Consider the following 18334-nt stretch of genomic DNA (forward strand, 5'->3'; position numbering starts at 1 on the left):
GCAGGTGTACTTCGAAGACTGCGACTGGATCTAAAAGACGAGTAGAGCTAGGAATGCCGAGTTTGGGCTCGTTTTGTTAGTTATGTCGAGACCTTACCTCCGGACTTGATGGAGTGACCTGCAGGTGTACTTCTAAGACTGCTACTGGAACTACTATACGAGTAGAGCTAGGTGTGCCGAGTTTGGGCTCGTTTTGTTAGTTATGTTGATACCTTACCTCTGGACTTGATGGAGTGACCTGCAGGTGTACTACGAAGACTGCTACTGGAACTAATAGATGAGTAGAGCTAGGTGTGCCGAGTTTGGGCTCGTTTTGTTAGTTACGTTGAGACCTTACCTCCGGAATTGATGGAATGACCTGCAGGTGTACTTCGAAGTCTGCTACTGGAACTATTATACGAGTAGAGCTAGGTGTGCCGAGTTTAGGCTCGTTTTGTTAATAACTGCGGGTCACTCCATCAAGTCCGGAGGTAAGGTCTCAACATAACTAACAAAACGAGCCCAAACTCGGCACACCTAGCTTTACTCGTATAATAGTTCCAGTAGCAGTCTTCGAAGTACACCTGCAGGTCACTCCATCAAGTCCGGAGGTAAGGTCTCAACGTAACTAACAAAACGAGCCCAAACTCGGCACACCTTGCTCTACTCGTCTACTAGTTCCAGTAGCAATCTTCGAAGTACACCTGCAGGTCATTCCATCAAGTCCGGAGGTAAGGTCTCGACATAACTAACAAAACGTGCCCAAACTCGGCACAGCTAGCTCTACTCGTCTATTAGTTCCAGTAGTAGTCTTCGAAGTACACCTGCAGGTCACTCCATCAAGTCCGGAGGTAAGGTCTCAACATAACTAACAAAACGAGCCCAAACTCGGCACACCTAGCTCTACTCGTATAATAGTTCCAGTAGCAGTCTTAGAAGTACACCTGCAGGTCACTCCATCAAGTCCGGAGGTAAGGTCTCGACATAACTAACAAAACGAGCCCAAACTCGGCATTCCTAGCTCTACTCGTCTATTAGATCCAGAAGCAGTCTTCGAAGTACACCTGCAGGTCACTCCATCAAATCAGAAACTAACGCAATCCCGGAAATCCCACGGGAACGGGAACTATGCGGTTTTTCTTTGACTGCGCGGGCGAAGCTGCGGGCGGAAACCTAGTTGTTATTAAAACACAATTGCCATCTTCAAAAATATTTTGGGGCACGTATTCTCGCGCGGTTGCAGTTTACAAACAATACCCCGAATTAATTAATAAAACATGAAACTCTTAAATATTGCACTTTAAAAAGTTTTATGAACCTTTTTAAATGATTTTCTAGTATAATTTCACTAACGTCCTTAACTTTTTATGAGTTTTGACTGGGCACGTCGGTTAAAACCTATATTGACTAGATGTCTCGACTTAAAATCAGTTAATAAGGATATTGACCGATGCCCTTAGTCAATAACGTTATTAACTGGTTTAATCAGATAAAATCAGTTAATAAGGATATTAACCGACGCCCTTAGTCAATATCCTTATTAACTGATTTTACCGGTCAATAACGTTATTGACTGGTTCAGGGTTTTGACTATAACATATACAACACTAGTTTTTCGCCCGTTTAGTTAAAGAAAAATCCGCATAGTTCCCGTTCCCGTAAAATTTCCGGGATTGCGTCATTTTACCGAAATAAAAACTAGCCTATGTCCTTTCTCGGGTATCAAAATATCTCTATACCAAATTTCATGCAAATTGGTTCAGTAGTTAAGGTGTGATTGAGTAACAGACAGAGTTACTTTCGCATTTATAATATTAAGTATGGATATCTGTTTACTCGCTTATATTTTCATACCATTAACATATCTATTTCCAGGCGTACCCTGAATACCTGATCACGTATCAAATCGTTTGCGAAGAAGATACGGTTGGTGACGTTTAGTGTGACGTCACACGACATGGACTCGAAAAGATACAACCAATCGGTTCACAGCCACAGATTATATAGACTAGATGGTGAAATTTGTGTAATACAGAAAAAAATAAAAAAGATTGTCTTTTTTTTGTAAAGGAAAATTCAGATGTGACAAATTTTTTTGTAAAGAAAAGGTGTAATATTTGTACTATTTCAAAAGGGAATGTAAACTTTACAATGGTACTTCGAAATTAGCCGTTTATTGTCCAAATCGAAAAGAGAAAAAAATGTGTGCGTGTAGTAGTGTACACACGTAAGAAGTGAAACTTCTTTATGACCTTATTTTTCAAAAAATAATTTAAGATATGCATCTTTACAGAAATACGTCGAATCACGCGTGGTAGGGATAAGAAAAAGATGGCGTGTAACGGAAAAATGTCACGAGTAACGAAAAAATGTTACACAAAAATTTTTTCCAATAAAGAAGTTTCACTTCAAAAACTGAAAAAGACATATTGCAAAGAATACTAAATGTATTTTATAAATATAATGGTCATAATTATACTTTTGTATCAGCTAACTCTATGTTTAATTCAACATTAATCAGTGTTTTGCGCGTACTTTCATATGAAATAGTGACTAGCACTATCTAGTACAACATAATATCGTCTGTGGTTGTACGTTTTACACGTAACGATAATATATCGTGACGACACAATATCGTGTGTCGTGCGTGAGATTAATTTTTCAATGTTTAGGTTGATTTGTTACTCGCTTATCTGTTTTCTTATGTAATGAATCTCCTTTTCAAAAAAACTATCTAAGTATTGAAAAATTTGTCGAATCGTAAATAATAATAATCGTTAAAGTATCGGTTTTTACGATTTTTTTATCGTACCGTAAAGTATTTTTATTATATTGTGGTTGTGTTGCCATGGATTTGTCAAAATAAAAATTATTGAAAAAATCAATGTACCTTACTTGCAAAGTATTTTTAATCTGTATGTGAAAATTTTTTTTTGAAATATAAAAAATATATGTAGTTATATAATAATACTTTGGTATGCTCTATTTTCCTTCTTTCTCTGGTTTTATTTGTTTTAAATCGAAGCCATTTTTGAATGTACAATAAAATATTGTTTCACAAGTATTATTTTTATATTTCTTGATTATAATGTCGTCTAGCTTAAAAACCTACGTCTACAATAAAAAGTAAATAAAAAAAATATTTTCTATGGTACTGAAAATCCTTTAAAATATAGATGTATATTTGATATTTGATTGAATAAAATAAAAAATAATTGTACGTATTTTTATTATGAGAAGACTAAATTTAAATAAGTATTGTTTTCGGTATTGCCGCCTCAAAATTGTTTTTCGATTATCAAAAGTAAAAAAAAATGTCATGCCCACAAGTAAGATGAGATTACTTAATATTTGTACCATTTTCAAGTTGATTTGTTTTTACATAATACAATAATAAATTCATTCAGAAATTTATTCATGTTTCTTCATTTCAAACTCAAACATTTATTTATTCAATTAGACTTCTTCGAGAAGCACTTTTGAAACGTCATATTTTTACATATTTTTAACATTTACCACCGATTCGGAAAGCAGTATCTATGGAGAAGAACCGGCAAGAAACTCCATAGTTGCTCTTTTTAATAATTTCATTTTATTACAAAGGTTAAGTTTTAATGCATGTCAATATAATGATCATGTCAATAAAAATATAATTTACTATACTATTTCTAATGTAATGTGTTTTTTTTCACAAGTATTTGTTTTATGTGCGCTTCTCACTTAAAATATTATGTAAAAACTAATCAACAATCTGTACATACAAAATAGGGTAGATTTGAGAAAAATACAATTTTATCTCCAATGCTTCTACTAGCTCAAAAAAAAAACAAAAGTTGTTCCTTGGCTTTAAATCGTTATTAAAAAAATCATCTGTCAATTAATTCTCGGAATTTTTTGCGCGGGCCTTTACGATCGCTTCGACATGTGTTCTACTATCTATTGTACAAATACACGAATTACATAATTATTGCCATTATAAAAAAAAAACGACGTGTGTCACTCGGGGACTGGGGCGGTTGCGCTATTGCATGCTATGCCTTCAAGCCACACCTCCGCCCGTCGGAGTGGGGAGCGTGAGGTTTTTTCGTTACGGAATTTCTCGATTCGGTCCCCACGCTCAAGGCCCGCGATAGAAGCTATGCAATAGGTAACTTAAAAAAATAGTTATTTTAAAATTTTATCTATGGGGGAATAAAAACAAATCTTCATGCTCAAAGTTGTGAAGCGATCGTATTTGCCTAGCTTTATCTTTACTGTGTAGCGGTTTTTGATATTGTATATAAAGGTGTTGTCGGTGTGTTAGGATAATTAATAAAACAATTTTTATTATATTTATGGTGTTTTATTTATTCCTAAGCTCCCTCCCTTTTTCCATCCCATATTTCATGTCTCACTAGCTTACCGGCCCGCTTTGTCTAAAACCTAATAAATTATATACTAAAACCTTCCTCTTGAATCAATCTATCTAATAAAAAAAACCGCATCAAAATCCGTTGCGTAGTTTTAAAGATTTAAGCATACAAAGGGACATAGGGACAGAGAAAGCGACTTTGTTTTATACTGTGTAGTGAAGAAATATTGACGAACTTCGCAACACATCATATAAATGTTTTATTAACATAGTAACCTTGATAGTAACTAATATTTAGTAATCTATGGTTAATTTAATAACTATGAATAAAGAAATAGGGCCATTAGAATTAACATAGCTGTGGGCCACATTACGCAAATTTTACCATATTATAAGGTTACAGGAAAAAACGAAAATAAAACAAATTCAATATGTAACAAATTTATTTCAACATCTTTCAAAAATAATAAACATATTTCTTTTGGAATGCATTCTTTAAAACTATTTTATCTTAACATTGGGTAGAGCTGTGTGACAGTTGACTTTTTCTAGCTCAGAATTGATTTGCTTCAATCTTGCTCTTGCTAAAGTCAAAGATGCGTTCGTAGCTCTCATACTTTCCTGAAAAAAAGGGAATTGTATGCAAAAATATCATTAATTAAATGTTTGGATGTATGTTTTGAACTCATAAAGTCAAAACTACTGAATGGATTTTGGTGATACTTGGCAGAAAACATATAAGACAAAGATATACCAGCTTTTTTTCATGTGTACAAAGTACGAATAATTATTAAGAACCCATGACAGGAAAATGGGGATCTAAATCACGTCCCTGAACTTCATCTATCTTTATTCGAAATTTCATTAAAATCAGGTCACAAGTTGAGATGTGAAAGCATATAAACAAACAAATTCATAGTAAAATATTATATGAATATCTATTTTACCTGTACATTAAGCAGAGTTTTATCAGCTTTGGTCAATTTATCCACTGATATCTCTGTCGTGTGTTTAACCAAGCCCTCTAATGTGGCCTGTAAGGATACATTGCATTCCCCTGAAATTAAAATAATTGAATTATAAGTTCTATATAAAATTTGCATGTGTGTTTGTAAGCAAATTCCTCTGAAATGGCTCTACTCATTTTTATAAAAATATGTTTATTCAGTAGGTTGTACATAGTTAGAAACTATGGAAAATAGTTTTAATAAAATATTAAGTTTTCACTTGTTGTTTTATTTTCGTCAATTTATTAACATAGCTGGAGTATTAAAAGGAGGAGAAATTATTAAATCATTAACTCATTTATGAAATTGATGATCACATCATTATTTTAAATTTATCACAAAAAAAGATGTAATTTTAAGTTTATAAGTTTATACTTACACAATTTTTGATGCAACAAAGATTTGTACATCATTCTTGTGGGGGAGGCTGGAGGATACATAGATATGTGCAGTGGAGCGTCTAGCTCACTGTTGTCATTTGATTGTAACTGTGATTCTGTAACAAAAAATTGCCAAGATATAACACAAGAAATTTTCAATCATTTCTTAGCACATAACATTTTTGTGTAACAAGTTAATTTGAACTGAATAAGAAAACATAGATTTAAAAAAATAGAAAATTTTCGAGAATCAATTAGTTAATTAATCAATTAGTTAATTAATTTTACTTTTGACCCACTTTATATGGTTAATATTTGTTTTATTCTCACCATCATCTGATTCTGGTGCTTCTCCTGATATAACAAATCCTTTAATTTTTGTTGTCAAGTCCTGAAAAGTAAGTGTTCAAAATATTGTTACGAACATTATTAAGTAAATCAAGGTAAAAAATTCGATTCTTGAATCTGATTTCAAAACAGTCAACAAATAGGTTTTGCGATTTTGAAAATTAATAAAAAAAGCTCTCTGATAATACATGTACATTAAAATAAATAAATATTGAGTGAACTGTAAAGTAGCACATACTGGAGACAATCCTACTTCCACCTCTGAATCGGATTCCGAAGCTTCGCCGTCCACGACATTAGCTGTTTTAGACATGATTAAAAATAACTAAGTTGTATTCAATTATTCTTTATATGTTAGTTAATTATATGAATAGTCTCAATGTTTGTTTTCAATTCACCCGTCACCGTTTCACATTGGTTTCACATCACAGGTTTCACATCTGTTTTGATGTCAGTTGTTATCATTTTGACGTTATTTTGACAGTCGATACTTGACAGTTTGACTCGATTGCTTTGATGGATGAGGAATCGTGAGTATCGATGCAATAATCAATGTATCGAAAAAGAAAATAATGTACCAACGTTCCAATTCCCAACATCCTTTTCCATTTGTTGAACTCATTAAAGTTGTTTGCTCAAAAAAAAAATATTTTCTCCAAGCGGAAACTACGAAACAAGCGGCTTGTATGATTTATAGTGATTGTAATTTAAAGTTTTTCGCGGTGAAATAACTTTTCTCAAACACATAGTACCTATTTTGTGGGTGAGCTTTTTGGGATCCAAGCAATTTGTAAAAAGCAAATATTTTAATTTATTTATTTATTTATTAGGGTACATCGACAGATCACGCATACATCATTCCTTAATAATAAATACAAAGTAAGAATATTCTAATGCTTGACCCTATTATAGATGTACACATCATTACAAGAAAAACTAAAGATAAATGTAGTCAATGAGGATGTTTTATACAACTAAAGTAAGTATAATAATTCAATATTGCTTAATTCTAAAACTTGATGTGATATGATCCGTGCACTTTTCGTTTAAACATTGGCAAACTATCGTGAAAAATATCAAGGTTCGGAACGGAACTTTAGTGAGGTATTCATTGTAGGTTCTCATTAAGCGAAAAACTGGTGAGTTTGAACCAAGAGTTGTTCTACAAGTTGGAACGCTGAAAGTTCGGATAGGTTTTCTGGGAATCGAACGGGGAACATTAAACGTTATACTATTGAGCAAATCTGGGCTATCGATTGTTCCGTTTAACAATTTAAACAAAAATGTTAAGTCTAGGGTGACTCTTCTGTCCTGAAGTTTATCCATTTTGAAAAAAGCTAATCTATCATAGTAGGGGCGTCTATGCGAAATGCCAGGTGAAATAAAGGCAAGATACCGAGTGAACCTACGCTGTACAGCTTCCAGTCGTTGAGAGTGAACGGTGAAGTAGGGGTTCCAAGCAACACTTGCGTATTCAAGAACACTGCGAGCCATACTATTGTACAGAATAATCCGGGTACTATTAAAACGGAATCCTTTTGTGTTTCTTTTCAAGAAACCAACCATCTGATTCGCCTTTTTAACAATTGTGTCAAAAAATTTTAATACTAGCTTTTCGCCTGCGGCTTCGCCCGCGTTTTCAAAGAAAACCCGCATAGTTCCCGTTCCCGTTCCCGTGAGATTTCCGGGATAAAACCTATCCTATGTCCTTTCTCGGGTATCAAAATATCTCTATACCAAATTTCATGCAAATTGGTTCAGTAGATGCGTGATTGAGTAACAGACAGACAGACAGACAGAGTTACTTTCGCATTTATAATATTAGTATGGATTACAAACAGACACTCCAATTTTATTATGGGTTGCTGGCGCTGGCGCTTTTTGTCCCGTTTATGTGATGGTCAATATCGGATCTGTAGTTTTATATCTTAGATTACAATTTTATATGTAATGAAACCTGAATATTTGGTTTTATAGCATTTAAATGCTATCTATATACATAAGAACTTAACATGAGAATGATAAAACTAATTTTTTTATAGAAATATATTGTATATCTGTAAATAAAAATTAATTGCAAAATGTGTTGGTAAGCGCATAACTCAAGAGCGCCTGAACCGAGTTCGGTATTTTTTTTTATAATATTCCTTGAAGTTTGAGTATGGTTTTTATGAAGAGAAAAACGTAAACATGCACGGGTGAAGCCAGGGCGGATCGCTAGTTGTATATAAATAGTACATCTATCATTAACAGTTGCTTGTCATGACTAAAATATGATATTTGGTTTCATTTTAGTAACTATAGTTAAAATGGTTTTGTTATTACCGGTTATTTTGTCAACGTAGCTGTCTGAAGCGTAAAATACAAAATGAGATGTCGTTGACTTACGACTTTCATAACTCTATCTAGATATTATGTTAAAAAATACGCTGGCGCAAAGATTTCGCACTGTTCTGTTATTTGTTAAGTGACAGTGTGATTAGCGACTATTGTTTTAGATTATATTTCTTTAACTACGTTTATTTAGAGGACAATTAAAATGAAATAAAACAACCTTATGTCTTCAATCATTTATTGTAAACTAATTATTCTGATTTACTATCGCTCCTCGCATCTTCCACATCTACAGTGTGTGCAGTGTTCTAGATGTGTCATTCTAGATCTAGTGAGGTTTGATGTTATTGAAATCAAGTGTGATTTTAGTGTTAGTGATTACTTAAATTAGGTGCCATTTTAGTGTGTGTTGGTTGAGCGATTTTTGGAATTAAGTGTCATTTTAGCGCAAGTTGATTTAATGAAAATTGGAATGTAGTGTCCTTTTAGAGTAAGTTGCTTTGGTGATCATTGCAAATGAGTGTCATTTAAGTGTCAGTTTGTTTAGAGACTGTTATGTAGTATCTTTTAGAAAAGGGAAAAAATGAAATAAAACACATAAAATTGCCATCAATTATTTATTCTTATACCAATTTCTACTTAATCTGATTCACTATCACTCCTCGCGTCTTCCACGTCCACAGTAAACTTATACTCTTGATCGGCCCCCAGGTAAGCGTCTGACATGAAGTACAGTGTGTATGTATGTTCGCCCGCAGACCCGCACACGAAGTCGAGTCGAACTCGAGCCGATCTCCCGAGGGAAACACGCTTGATGGAGAGGAGGGTGTTCGATTTTGGATCACCGATTACTACCCACCAGCCTTCTTCGCGTTTCTGTGTGATAATTGTAAAAAATGTATTATTATATTATAAATAATAAATTTTATTTTAGTAACGGTTCTTATTCGTCCATTAATTTAATTTAACAAAGTATTAATTTACTTAAAAAAAAAAACTGCTGCAATTTATTTTTTTTGCGGCATATTTTTTATTTTGATGTACACCTCACTCTTACGATTAAGACGTAGTATGTCTGTATGACAAAGTATGACAAGCCGTTTAGTCTCCGTGACCAAGAAACATACATACACTCGAAAAACCTAACATTTATTCTTATATTTAGCAGAAATAAAAATTAAAACACTACAGATTTTTATTTTTCAAATACCATTTTAGCAAATTGACTATGCATGAATTATATTTTACTTTTATAAATAATTTTGTTTCAAGATCGTAGACATAATGAATCACACAACATTATACATTTTAATCATTTTTATAATAAACAATTTCTCACCTGCGGGAAGAAAGGCGCTATAACAGGTCCGACGACATCGTCTTCTCTCTCTAGCGATACTTCTACAACTATCGGTTTGCCGACTCGCAGACGGCGCTCGTCTTTCACCTAAAAAAAAAACCAATAATTGTAGGCATTTTTTAATTATATTCTTTCTTTTGTTTCATCACAGAAATATTCGCCCCGAGTGGGAATCGAACCCACGACCTCTGGCTTAGAAGACAGGGCCGCTACCAACCAAGCCAACCGGTCAGTCAGAATGAATGAAATGATCGACTTTTCCTTAAAACTTTAAGTAAATGGCTTCTAAATTATTAAAAATTGTTGAAAAAGGCTGAATTTATTTAACATCTATTCAAGTCTTATATTTATAATTTATAATAATATTATAAATGCGAAAGTAACTCTGTCTGTATGTCTGTTACTCAATCACGCCTAAACTACTGAACCATTTTTCATGAAATTTGTTATGGAGATATTTTGATACCCGAGAAAGGACATAGGCTACTTTTTAGACATAGGCAATCCCGGAAATCCCACGGGAACGGGAACTATGCGGGTTTTTCTTTGACTGCGCGGGCGAAGCCGCGGGCGGAAACCTAGTATATTTATAAAAATATTTACCTCATAATTCAACTCCACATTAGGGTATCTATTACAGAATCTGGCCACATCAGCCATCTCGCTCGCGGAGAGTTGCAGCAGCTTTGCTCTTGCTGTGTCTTCCAGTTCCATCACGTCGAACACCGTTTCCACACCCTGGAACAGGTACCGGTATAAAATACAGGTCAAAAAGGTAACACAAAAGGTACTGGTTGGTGTTTGGTACAGGTACATAGGTATGGGTATGGGTATAAAATGAATAAAGGAGAATAAGATACTAGTTGGTATGGTATAGGTATATTTATAAGTAGAGGTATGGGTATGTAAGTATAGATACAGGTGTAAAGGTAAAGGTAGGTTGGTATAAGTATAGATACAGATGAAAGGGTTTATATGTATAGGTATATGTATAAATAGTAATGAATATCGGTATAATATAGATACTGTTGAAAAGGGAATTGATTGGAATGGTAGGTATGGATATATAGGTAGCAAGTCGATATGGTTGAAATGATAGTCTGGTACAGAAAAAGGTATAAAATTTGTAATTTGTAAAGTGTTATTATGGGTAGTACAAAGGTGTAGGTGTAGGTAGATATGGATACGGGAATAGGTACAAGCATAAATACAGATATGAATAGTCAGACCAGACCGGCAAACGTTCGACCAGACCAGACCAGACCCGCGACCAGACCGGCAGACGTCCGACCAGACCAGACCCGCGACCAGACCACCAGAACGCACCTTGTCAGCGCAGCGCTGCACCAGCTCCGCGGTGAAGTGCGGCAGCTGGCGCAGGTACGAGTCCTTGGCCCACATCGCCTGCGTCACCATCTGCGCCAGCTCCCGACCAGACCAGACCCGCGACCAGACCGGCAGACGTCCGACCAGACCAGACCCACGACCAGACCACCAGAACGCACCTTGTCAGCGCAGCGCTGCACCAGCTCCGCGGTGAAGTGCGGCAGCTGGCGCAGGTACGAGTCCTTGGCCCACATCGCCTGCGTCACCATCTGCGCCAGCTCCCGACCAGACCAGACCCGCGACCAGACCGGCAGACGTCCGACCAGACCAGACCCGCGACCAGACCACCAGAACGCACCTTGTCAGCGCAGCGCTGCACCAGCTCCGCGGTGAAGTGCGGCAGCTGGCGCAGGTACGAGTCCTTGGCCCACATCGCCTGCGTCACCATCTGCGCCAGCTCCCGACCAGACCAGACCCGCGACCAGACCGGCAGACGTCCGACCAGACCAGACCCGCGACCAGACCACCAGAACGCACCTTGTCAGCGCAGCGCTGCACCAGCTCCGCGGTGAAGTGCGGCAGCTGGCGCAGGTACGAGTCCTTGGCCCACATCGCCTGCGTCACCATCTGCGCCAGCTCCCGACCAGACCAGACCCGCGACCAGACCGGCAGACGTCCGACCAGACCAGACCCACGACCAGACCACCAGAACGCACCTTGTCAGCGCAGCGCTGCACCAGCTCCGCGGTGAAGTGCGGCAGCTGGCGCAGGTACGAGTCCTTGGCCCACATCGCCTGCGTCACCATCTGCGCCAGCTCCCGACCAGACCAGACCCGCGACCAGACCGGCAGACGTCCGACCAGACCAGACCCGCGACCAGACCACCAGAACGCACCTTGTCAGCGCAGCGCTGCACCAGCTCCGCGGTGAAGTGCGGCAGCTGGCGCAGGTACGAGTCCTTGGCCCACATCGCCTGCGTCACCATCTGCGCCAGCTCCCGACCAGACCAGACCCGCGACCAGACCGGCAGACGTCCGACCAGACCAGACCCGCGACCAGACCACCAGAACGCACCTTGTCAGCGCAGCGCTGCACCAGCTCCGCGGTGAAGTGCGGCAGCTGGCGCAGGTACGAGTCCTTGGCCCACATCGCCTGCGTCACCATCTGCGCCAGCTCCCGACCAGACCAGACCCGCGACCAGACCGGCAGACGTCCGACCAGACCAGACCCGCGACCAGACCACCAGAACGCACCTTGTCAGCGCAGCGCTGCACCAGCTCCGCGGTGAAGTGCGGCAGCTGGCGCAGGTACGAGTCCTTGGCCCACATCGCCTGCGTCACCATCTGCGCCAGCTCCCGACCAGACCAGACCCGCGACCAGACCGGCAGACGTCCGACCAGACCAGACCCGCGACCAGACCACCAGAACGCACCTTGTCAGCGCAGCGCTGCACCAGCTCCGCGGTGAAGTGCGGCAGCTGGCGCAGGTACGAGTCCTTGGCCCACATCGCCTGCGTCACCATCTGCGCCAGCTCCATGGCGGCCACGGCGGGCGACAGCCAGCCGCTGCTCGACACCACGTCCACGCACGCTTGGATCAGACGGATCGCCTGGGACATAAAAAAAAATAAATGTTATACATATATAAAAACAACAGATTATACGCAACGAGCTGTATAGTGTATAGCCCGAAAAATATCCCATTTTAATAATGTGTGTCAGCACTAAAGTGAATATCTGTCTGTGTGTGTAAGCAAAATGAATGTCTGCATCTGTGTGTGTCAGAACTAAAGTGAATGTCTGCGTCTGTGTGTATCAGCACTAAAGTGAATGTCTGCGTCTGTCTATCAATACTAAAGTGAACGTCTTCGTCTGTTTGTCAGCACTAAAGTGAATGTCTGTGTCTGTATGTATCAGCACTAAAGTGAATGTCTCCGTCTGTTTATCAGCACTAAAGTGAATGTATGTTTTATCACTTGTAGGAATACGTTTGCGTTTGTGCCTGTCTGCACATTGTGAAGTGATTGTTTGCGTCTGTGTGTGTCAACACTAAATTGAATTGCGCCTGTCCCTCTCCGTGTACATTTAAGTAAATTGAGTATAAATTATTGTGTTTGTTTGTCTGTGTATCTGTGAATATTTAAGTGTTTGTATGTCTGTATATCCGGTATACCTTGGTAACGACGAGCGCCGTGTCGGCGTGCAGCTCGGCCGGCAGCTGCGTGCGCGAGAGGTGCGCCTGCAACAGCACGTGCGCCTTCACTTGCGGCTCGTTGTACTTCACCGCGCCGCCGCCGCTGCTGGTCGGCTTGTGCGGCACCCTGCGTTGTCATGCCAACCGGTTGTTTACTTAGCGACGGGATTTGTTTACGTAGCAACGCGGTATGTTTTCTTAGTAACAGGGTTTTTTTACTCAGAATTCAGAAACCAGGTATGTTTATAATACCACAAAGTTTGTTTGAATTACAATGACATGTTTACGTAGCAATAGGCAATATTTTTTTTTTTTTTATTAATTCTCCGCACCTATTGGTCCATTTGGTATAGTTTATTTCGATTATTCTTCGATAATATTATTGACCACCCTAATAATTCCTCAATTCTACTGACATTGAGATGAGCTTCTTATTACTTACTTCTAATACTTAAGCTACTAATTCTAATACCTTTAAGCTTAACCCGAAAAGATACAATTTTATTACCGTCAACGGACCAAGAAAATTTATATATATTTACCAATTGTTTTCTTATGGTGTAAAAAGTATTTTGTTTGTTTGTCTATGTAAACATATACTCACTTAGCAGCCAGCGCTTTGATGATGTTCTCCTCGCGATGTCGTATGCACAGCTCCGAGTACTCCGCTGCGGAGGATATGATCTCTAGTAGACCACGTATCTTCGTTTTGGACGTGAGGGACAGACTGAAAAGTTCTGGGGAAAAAAAAAAATTTTTTTAAACGTATACTTGCATAATAGTATAAAGGTCTGTAAAGATCGCTCCAGGTCAGTGAGCGTATTCGACCAAAGGACCAAATAAACTGTAGAAAATAAAAATTTTCCCAAATCCCAGGAACCTAGCCTACTTTTTCCCATAATCTCACTAATATTGGTAAAACTGATATCTTGAAAAGTCCCTAATTTTCCCGAATTCCCAGAATCCAGTCAAAATTTCGGCTAAAACCTCAAGTCGGTTGAAAATGGCAAATTTTTAACGACTTCCTAGAATCCAGGCTACATACATACCATAGAAAACCCAAATTTTCCTACTTCCCCAGAACCTAGCCTACTTTTTCCCATAATCTCACCAATAGTGGTAAACTGGTATCTCTAAATATCCCAAATTTTCCCTCATCCCAAGAACCCAGCCTACATTTCACTCGAAAAGGCCATTTCCCGTCTCCCAGAAATCCAGCCTTTTTCCAGCGTACATTTCCCCCAAAATCTCACCAATAGTGGTGTAGTTGATGTAGTAGTATGACGCGATCATGCCCAAGTTGAGCGGCTGCACGTCCATCTCGTCCTCGATCGCGATGCACTTGGACTGCTCCAGGTCCGTGAGCGTCGTTTCGACCAGTTCCGATAAGTGGTCCGAGAGGTGCCTGGTATGAGAAATTAGGATTATTTACTTGGGAATTTACAAGTATACAAAGAACAGATAATAAATCAGCGCTGTTCGGGTGCTAGCCCACAGCATGGCTGAGTCTGTTCCGATTGCCTAATATGTGTTTACTTTTTAAGTTAACATAATCTAAGTTTTTGTTGGCAATAAAGCTTTTTTTCTTTCTTTCTTTCAAATATAAGTAACTAATTGGAATCAACCATTTTTAACCAACAATTGGAATACTTAAGCAGCATTTAAGTATAATTTGAGACGTTTTATTAAGGTCAAATATTCAATTCAGAAAACAGCCATTTGTCCAATACTTACTTACGTATTAAAATTTTAAGACGTGATAAAAACATTATTATAAACTCCAATTTATTTACTCATAATTCAGTTTTTAATTTCATTAACGGTTAATAAATATACAATCATTGTATGTATTATTTTCTACCGCAAAATTATTGGCAAGATACATTCTACTGATAGGGCTCTATCTACCAGAGACGACGCGGTTGGCGCAGTGGTAAAGTAACTGCCTACTGAGCCGACGGTCCCGGGTTCGATCCCCGGTCAGGGCAAATATTTGTGTGATGAACTCAATTATTTGTTCTTGGGTCTGGGTGTTATTATCTATATATGTATTTATTAAATATTATTTTTATCGTCGCCTAGTACCCAAAACACAAGCCTTAATTGAGCTTACTGTGGGACTAGGTCGATTTGTGTAATAATGACCTATAATATTTATATTTTATATTTATATATTTATATTTATAGACGTCTAGAGTTTCGTTATTTTATAAAAGCTGTAAGTTTCTCGTGTATGTGTTACGTCGTATTAATATAAACATAATACTTTCACTTTCCAACCATTCTATCCTCTAAAAAGAATCTCCCCGAAAATTCCCCAAAAAAAAAAAAAAAATGTTGTGTGGTTTTATGAAACCACGGTAAATGTGAAACTTTTTTTCACACTATAGACATTTAACTAAAAATTATCGTGTTTGTACGATAATTATCGTGCGTCACGCGACATGCGCTACACAGACCAAAAAGTTTGAGACGATGTAATAAAAGTTTCACTTTAAAAAAAAAAAATCACCAACTTACCTATGAGTTACACAACCAAAATTCTCAAAAAATATTTAAAAAAAAACCACCAACTCACCGATGCGTTACACCCTGTAGGTTATAATAATTAGGGTTCTGCGTTAACCGTCGGTACAGGAACGTCCATGTCAAATAGTCGACCGCGTCTTGCTTGTTCTCTATCGTCTTTGTGACTATTTCCGCGTTCATGTGATCGTGGAGTCTGTGGTCCAGATGACTCTGTGAAAAAAAATAATATTTAGTTTAACAGTATTCAAGTGCTTTATAAATGAGAAATTCTAAATTAAACTCAAAAACTCAAATCCAAACATTTATTTATTCAATAAGACTTCTTCTAGAAGCACTTTTGAAACGTCATTACATATTGTTAACATTTACCACCGATTCGGAAAGCAGTATCTACGGAGAAGAACCGGCAAGAAACTCCGTAGTTGGAATTTTTAATCATGTCAGTTTTACAATTTAATTTTACAAAATATTGTATATGTAACATAATTCCTCGATCATGACGTCCTCTGATCGAAATTTACTATTCTTTAAAAAATTCTCAGAATAATCCTTTTTTGAGATTGTCGAAAAAAAAGTATTTGATTTTCATAAAAATAATGTGGTGGTAATGTATTATTTTAATTATTAGATTTATCCGTTCGATATTCATAAAATCTAATACTTTATGTACTTATACAAGTAAGGTAGATACACCCCATAAAATATTTTTTGAACATTTTTAGAGGCTAGCGATAAAATACAGTACAATGTTTGAAGAACACTAAACCATATTCTGTGCCATTTTTATGATTTTTTAGCTCACTTTGAGCTGAATACATATTCATTCAGCATTTCCGTGAATGCTAAAACTTATTTAGTGATTTACTAGTTTACCGCCCGCGGCTTCGCCCGCTTTGTACAAAACCTAATAAATCACTACATAGTATAAAAAAAGTCACTTTCTCTGTCCCTATGTCCCTTTGTATGCTTAAATCTTTAAAACTAAGCAACGGATTTTGATGCGGTTTTTTTAGTAGATAGACTGATTCAAGAGGAAGGTTTTAGTATATTATTTATTAGGTTTTAGACAAAGCGGGGGAAGCCGCGAGCGGTAAGCTAGTTATATACTAAAACCTTCCTCTTGAATCACTCTATCTATCAAAAAAACCGCTTCAAAATCCGTTGCGTAGTTTTAAAGATTTAAGCATACAAAGGGACATAGGGACAGAGAATTGAATTTGAATTTGAATTTGATAATTATTGGCTAGTTTCAAGGCACTAACGCTTGGTGAACTTCTGATACCTTCTTCTATTTTTTGTAATTTTTAGCTGACTTGTAAAAAGTATCTTTACCATTCCAAAGTCATTCTTTCTAGTTATTTTTAACCGACTTCAAAAAAAGGAGGAGGTTATCAATTCGGCCGGTATGTTTTTTTTATGTATGTACACCGATTACTCCGAGGTTTCTGAACCGATTTACGTGATTCTTTTTTCTTTCGATGCGGGTTGGTGTCGAATTGGTCCCAAAAAATTTTTATTCGGATAGGCCCAGTAGTTTTTATTTTATGAGCATTTCTGTCTGTATTTGTAAATGTTGCAAGTGCAAGTTTGAAGTCGGTTGTTTTTAACGCAGTTATCACTTGTTTCCTATTAATTACTCACCTCAAGAGGCAAACAGTCGTTCAGTAGTTTCGTAAAGAAGCTCTTATGATGCGCTGCACACATCAGTACTGCGACTGAGTGATCGTCCTCCAAGGGCCGACATGCACGTCCTAACATTTGCAGTATTGTTGTTATGGGGTACTGCTCGTAACAATGCAGTTTTCCGTTGTACCTGTAGAGATTGAAATTATTTATTTATTTATTTAACCATTTATTGTATCACACCATTTAATATTACAATCGACAGTATATATTCTCGGACCCCGGACACTCCATACTTCATACATTTCCTTTCCATCAGGTTGCCTGGTAGAGATTGCTGCTCAGCAATAAGGCCGCCTCTTGTACAAACTATGCCTTTCTTTTGTATTTTAATGTTATTTTGTCCTAATTTTTGTTTGTGCAATAAAGTGTTATAAATAAATAAATATTGTATAAATGCGAGGTAAAGTACAAAAGGTGACCTTATCACTTTAAAGCGATTATAATTTATTTTTATTTAATATTTTTTTAAGGTAAATTAGTTGTATATTGGGTTGATAGTCATTGGAAATTGTAAACAATATTATAAAGCTGAAGAGTTTGTTTGTTTGAACGCGCTCATCTTAAGAACTACTGGTCCGATTTGAAAAATTCTTTCGGTGTTAGATAGCCCATTTATCGAGGAAGGCTATAGGCTATACATCATCACGCTAAGACCAACAGGAGCGGAGCCACGCGGGTGCAACCGCGGGGCGCAGCATAAAAGAGAATTGTTTTTCGTTTAAGACAGCTTGTCCTGAGTCGTTTGTTTAAGTGTAGTGTCCGAAGGTGGAGTGCTGTAGTTCAGAGCAGTATTATATTGTGCAGTGTATATGTTACAGTTAAAACCCTGAACCAGTTAATA

General features: G+C 37.6%; 3 protein-coding genes across 4 annotated transcripts in view; 1 reads left to right on the top strand and 2 right to left on the bottom strand.

Moving 5' to 3' along the window:
• LOC123702374 (poly [ADP-ribose] polymerase tankyrase) overlaps positions 1–2009 on the top strand; it is a 39234-nt gene extending 37225 nt beyond the window's left edge. Inside the window, exon 24 of the mRNA XM_045650116.1 lies at positions 1855–2009. Within this exon, the coding sequence (XP_045506072.1) occupies positions 1855–1920 (66 nt within the window). The 3' untranslated portion in view covers positions 1921–2009. The remainder of the gene's footprint in view (positions 1–1854) is intronic.
• A 2746-nt stretch (positions 2010–4755) lies between these two features.
• On the bottom strand, positions 4756–6480 carry LOC123702372. The gene is made up of 5 exons (XM_045650114.1): positions 6304–6480; positions 6048–6108; positions 5717–5833; positions 5278–5387; positions 4756–4951 (listed from the first exon to the last, which is right to left on the bottom strand). The coding sequence occupies exons 1-5, from the start codon at positions 6376–6378 to the stop codon at positions 4832–4834; spliced, it is 483 nt and encodes a 160-aa protein (XP_045506070.1). The 5' UTR covers positions 6379–6480; the 3' UTR covers positions 4756–4831.
• A 2522-nt stretch (positions 6481–9002) lies between these two features.
• Positions 9003–18334, bottom strand: part of LOC123702355 (putative U5 small nuclear ribonucleoprotein 200 kDa helicase) — a 46545-nt gene continuing 37213 nt past the window's right edge. Inside the window, exons 34-42 of one of the 2 annotated variants that reach the window (XM_045650090.1) lie at positions 17449–17620; positions 15857–16017; positions 14532–14683; positions 13883–14015; positions 13258–13405; positions 12518–12694; positions 10363–10497; positions 9739–9846; positions 9003–9275 (exon numbers count right to left, since the gene is read on the bottom strand). In XM_045650090.1, coding sequence (XP_045506046.1) covers positions 9039–9275; positions 9739–9846; positions 10363–10497; positions 12518–12694; positions 13258–13405; positions 13883–14015; positions 14532–14683; positions 15857–16017; positions 17449–17620 — 1423 coding nt within the window. In that variant the 3' untranslated portion in view covers positions 9003–9038. Of the gene's footprint in view, positions 9276–9738; positions 9847–10362; positions 10498–11795; positions 12426–12517; positions 12695–13257; positions 13406–13882; positions 14016–14531; positions 14684–15856; positions 16018–17448; positions 17621–18334 lie in introns of those variants that run through there. The other variant, XM_045650089.1, reaches the window with a different exon arrangement.

Source organism: Colias croceus, chromosome 23 (genome assembly GCF_905220415.1).
Source record: "Colias croceus chromosome 23, ilColCroc2.1".
Lineage (NCBI taxonomy): Eukaryota > Metazoa > Arthropoda > Insecta > Lepidoptera > Pieridae > Colias > Colias croceus.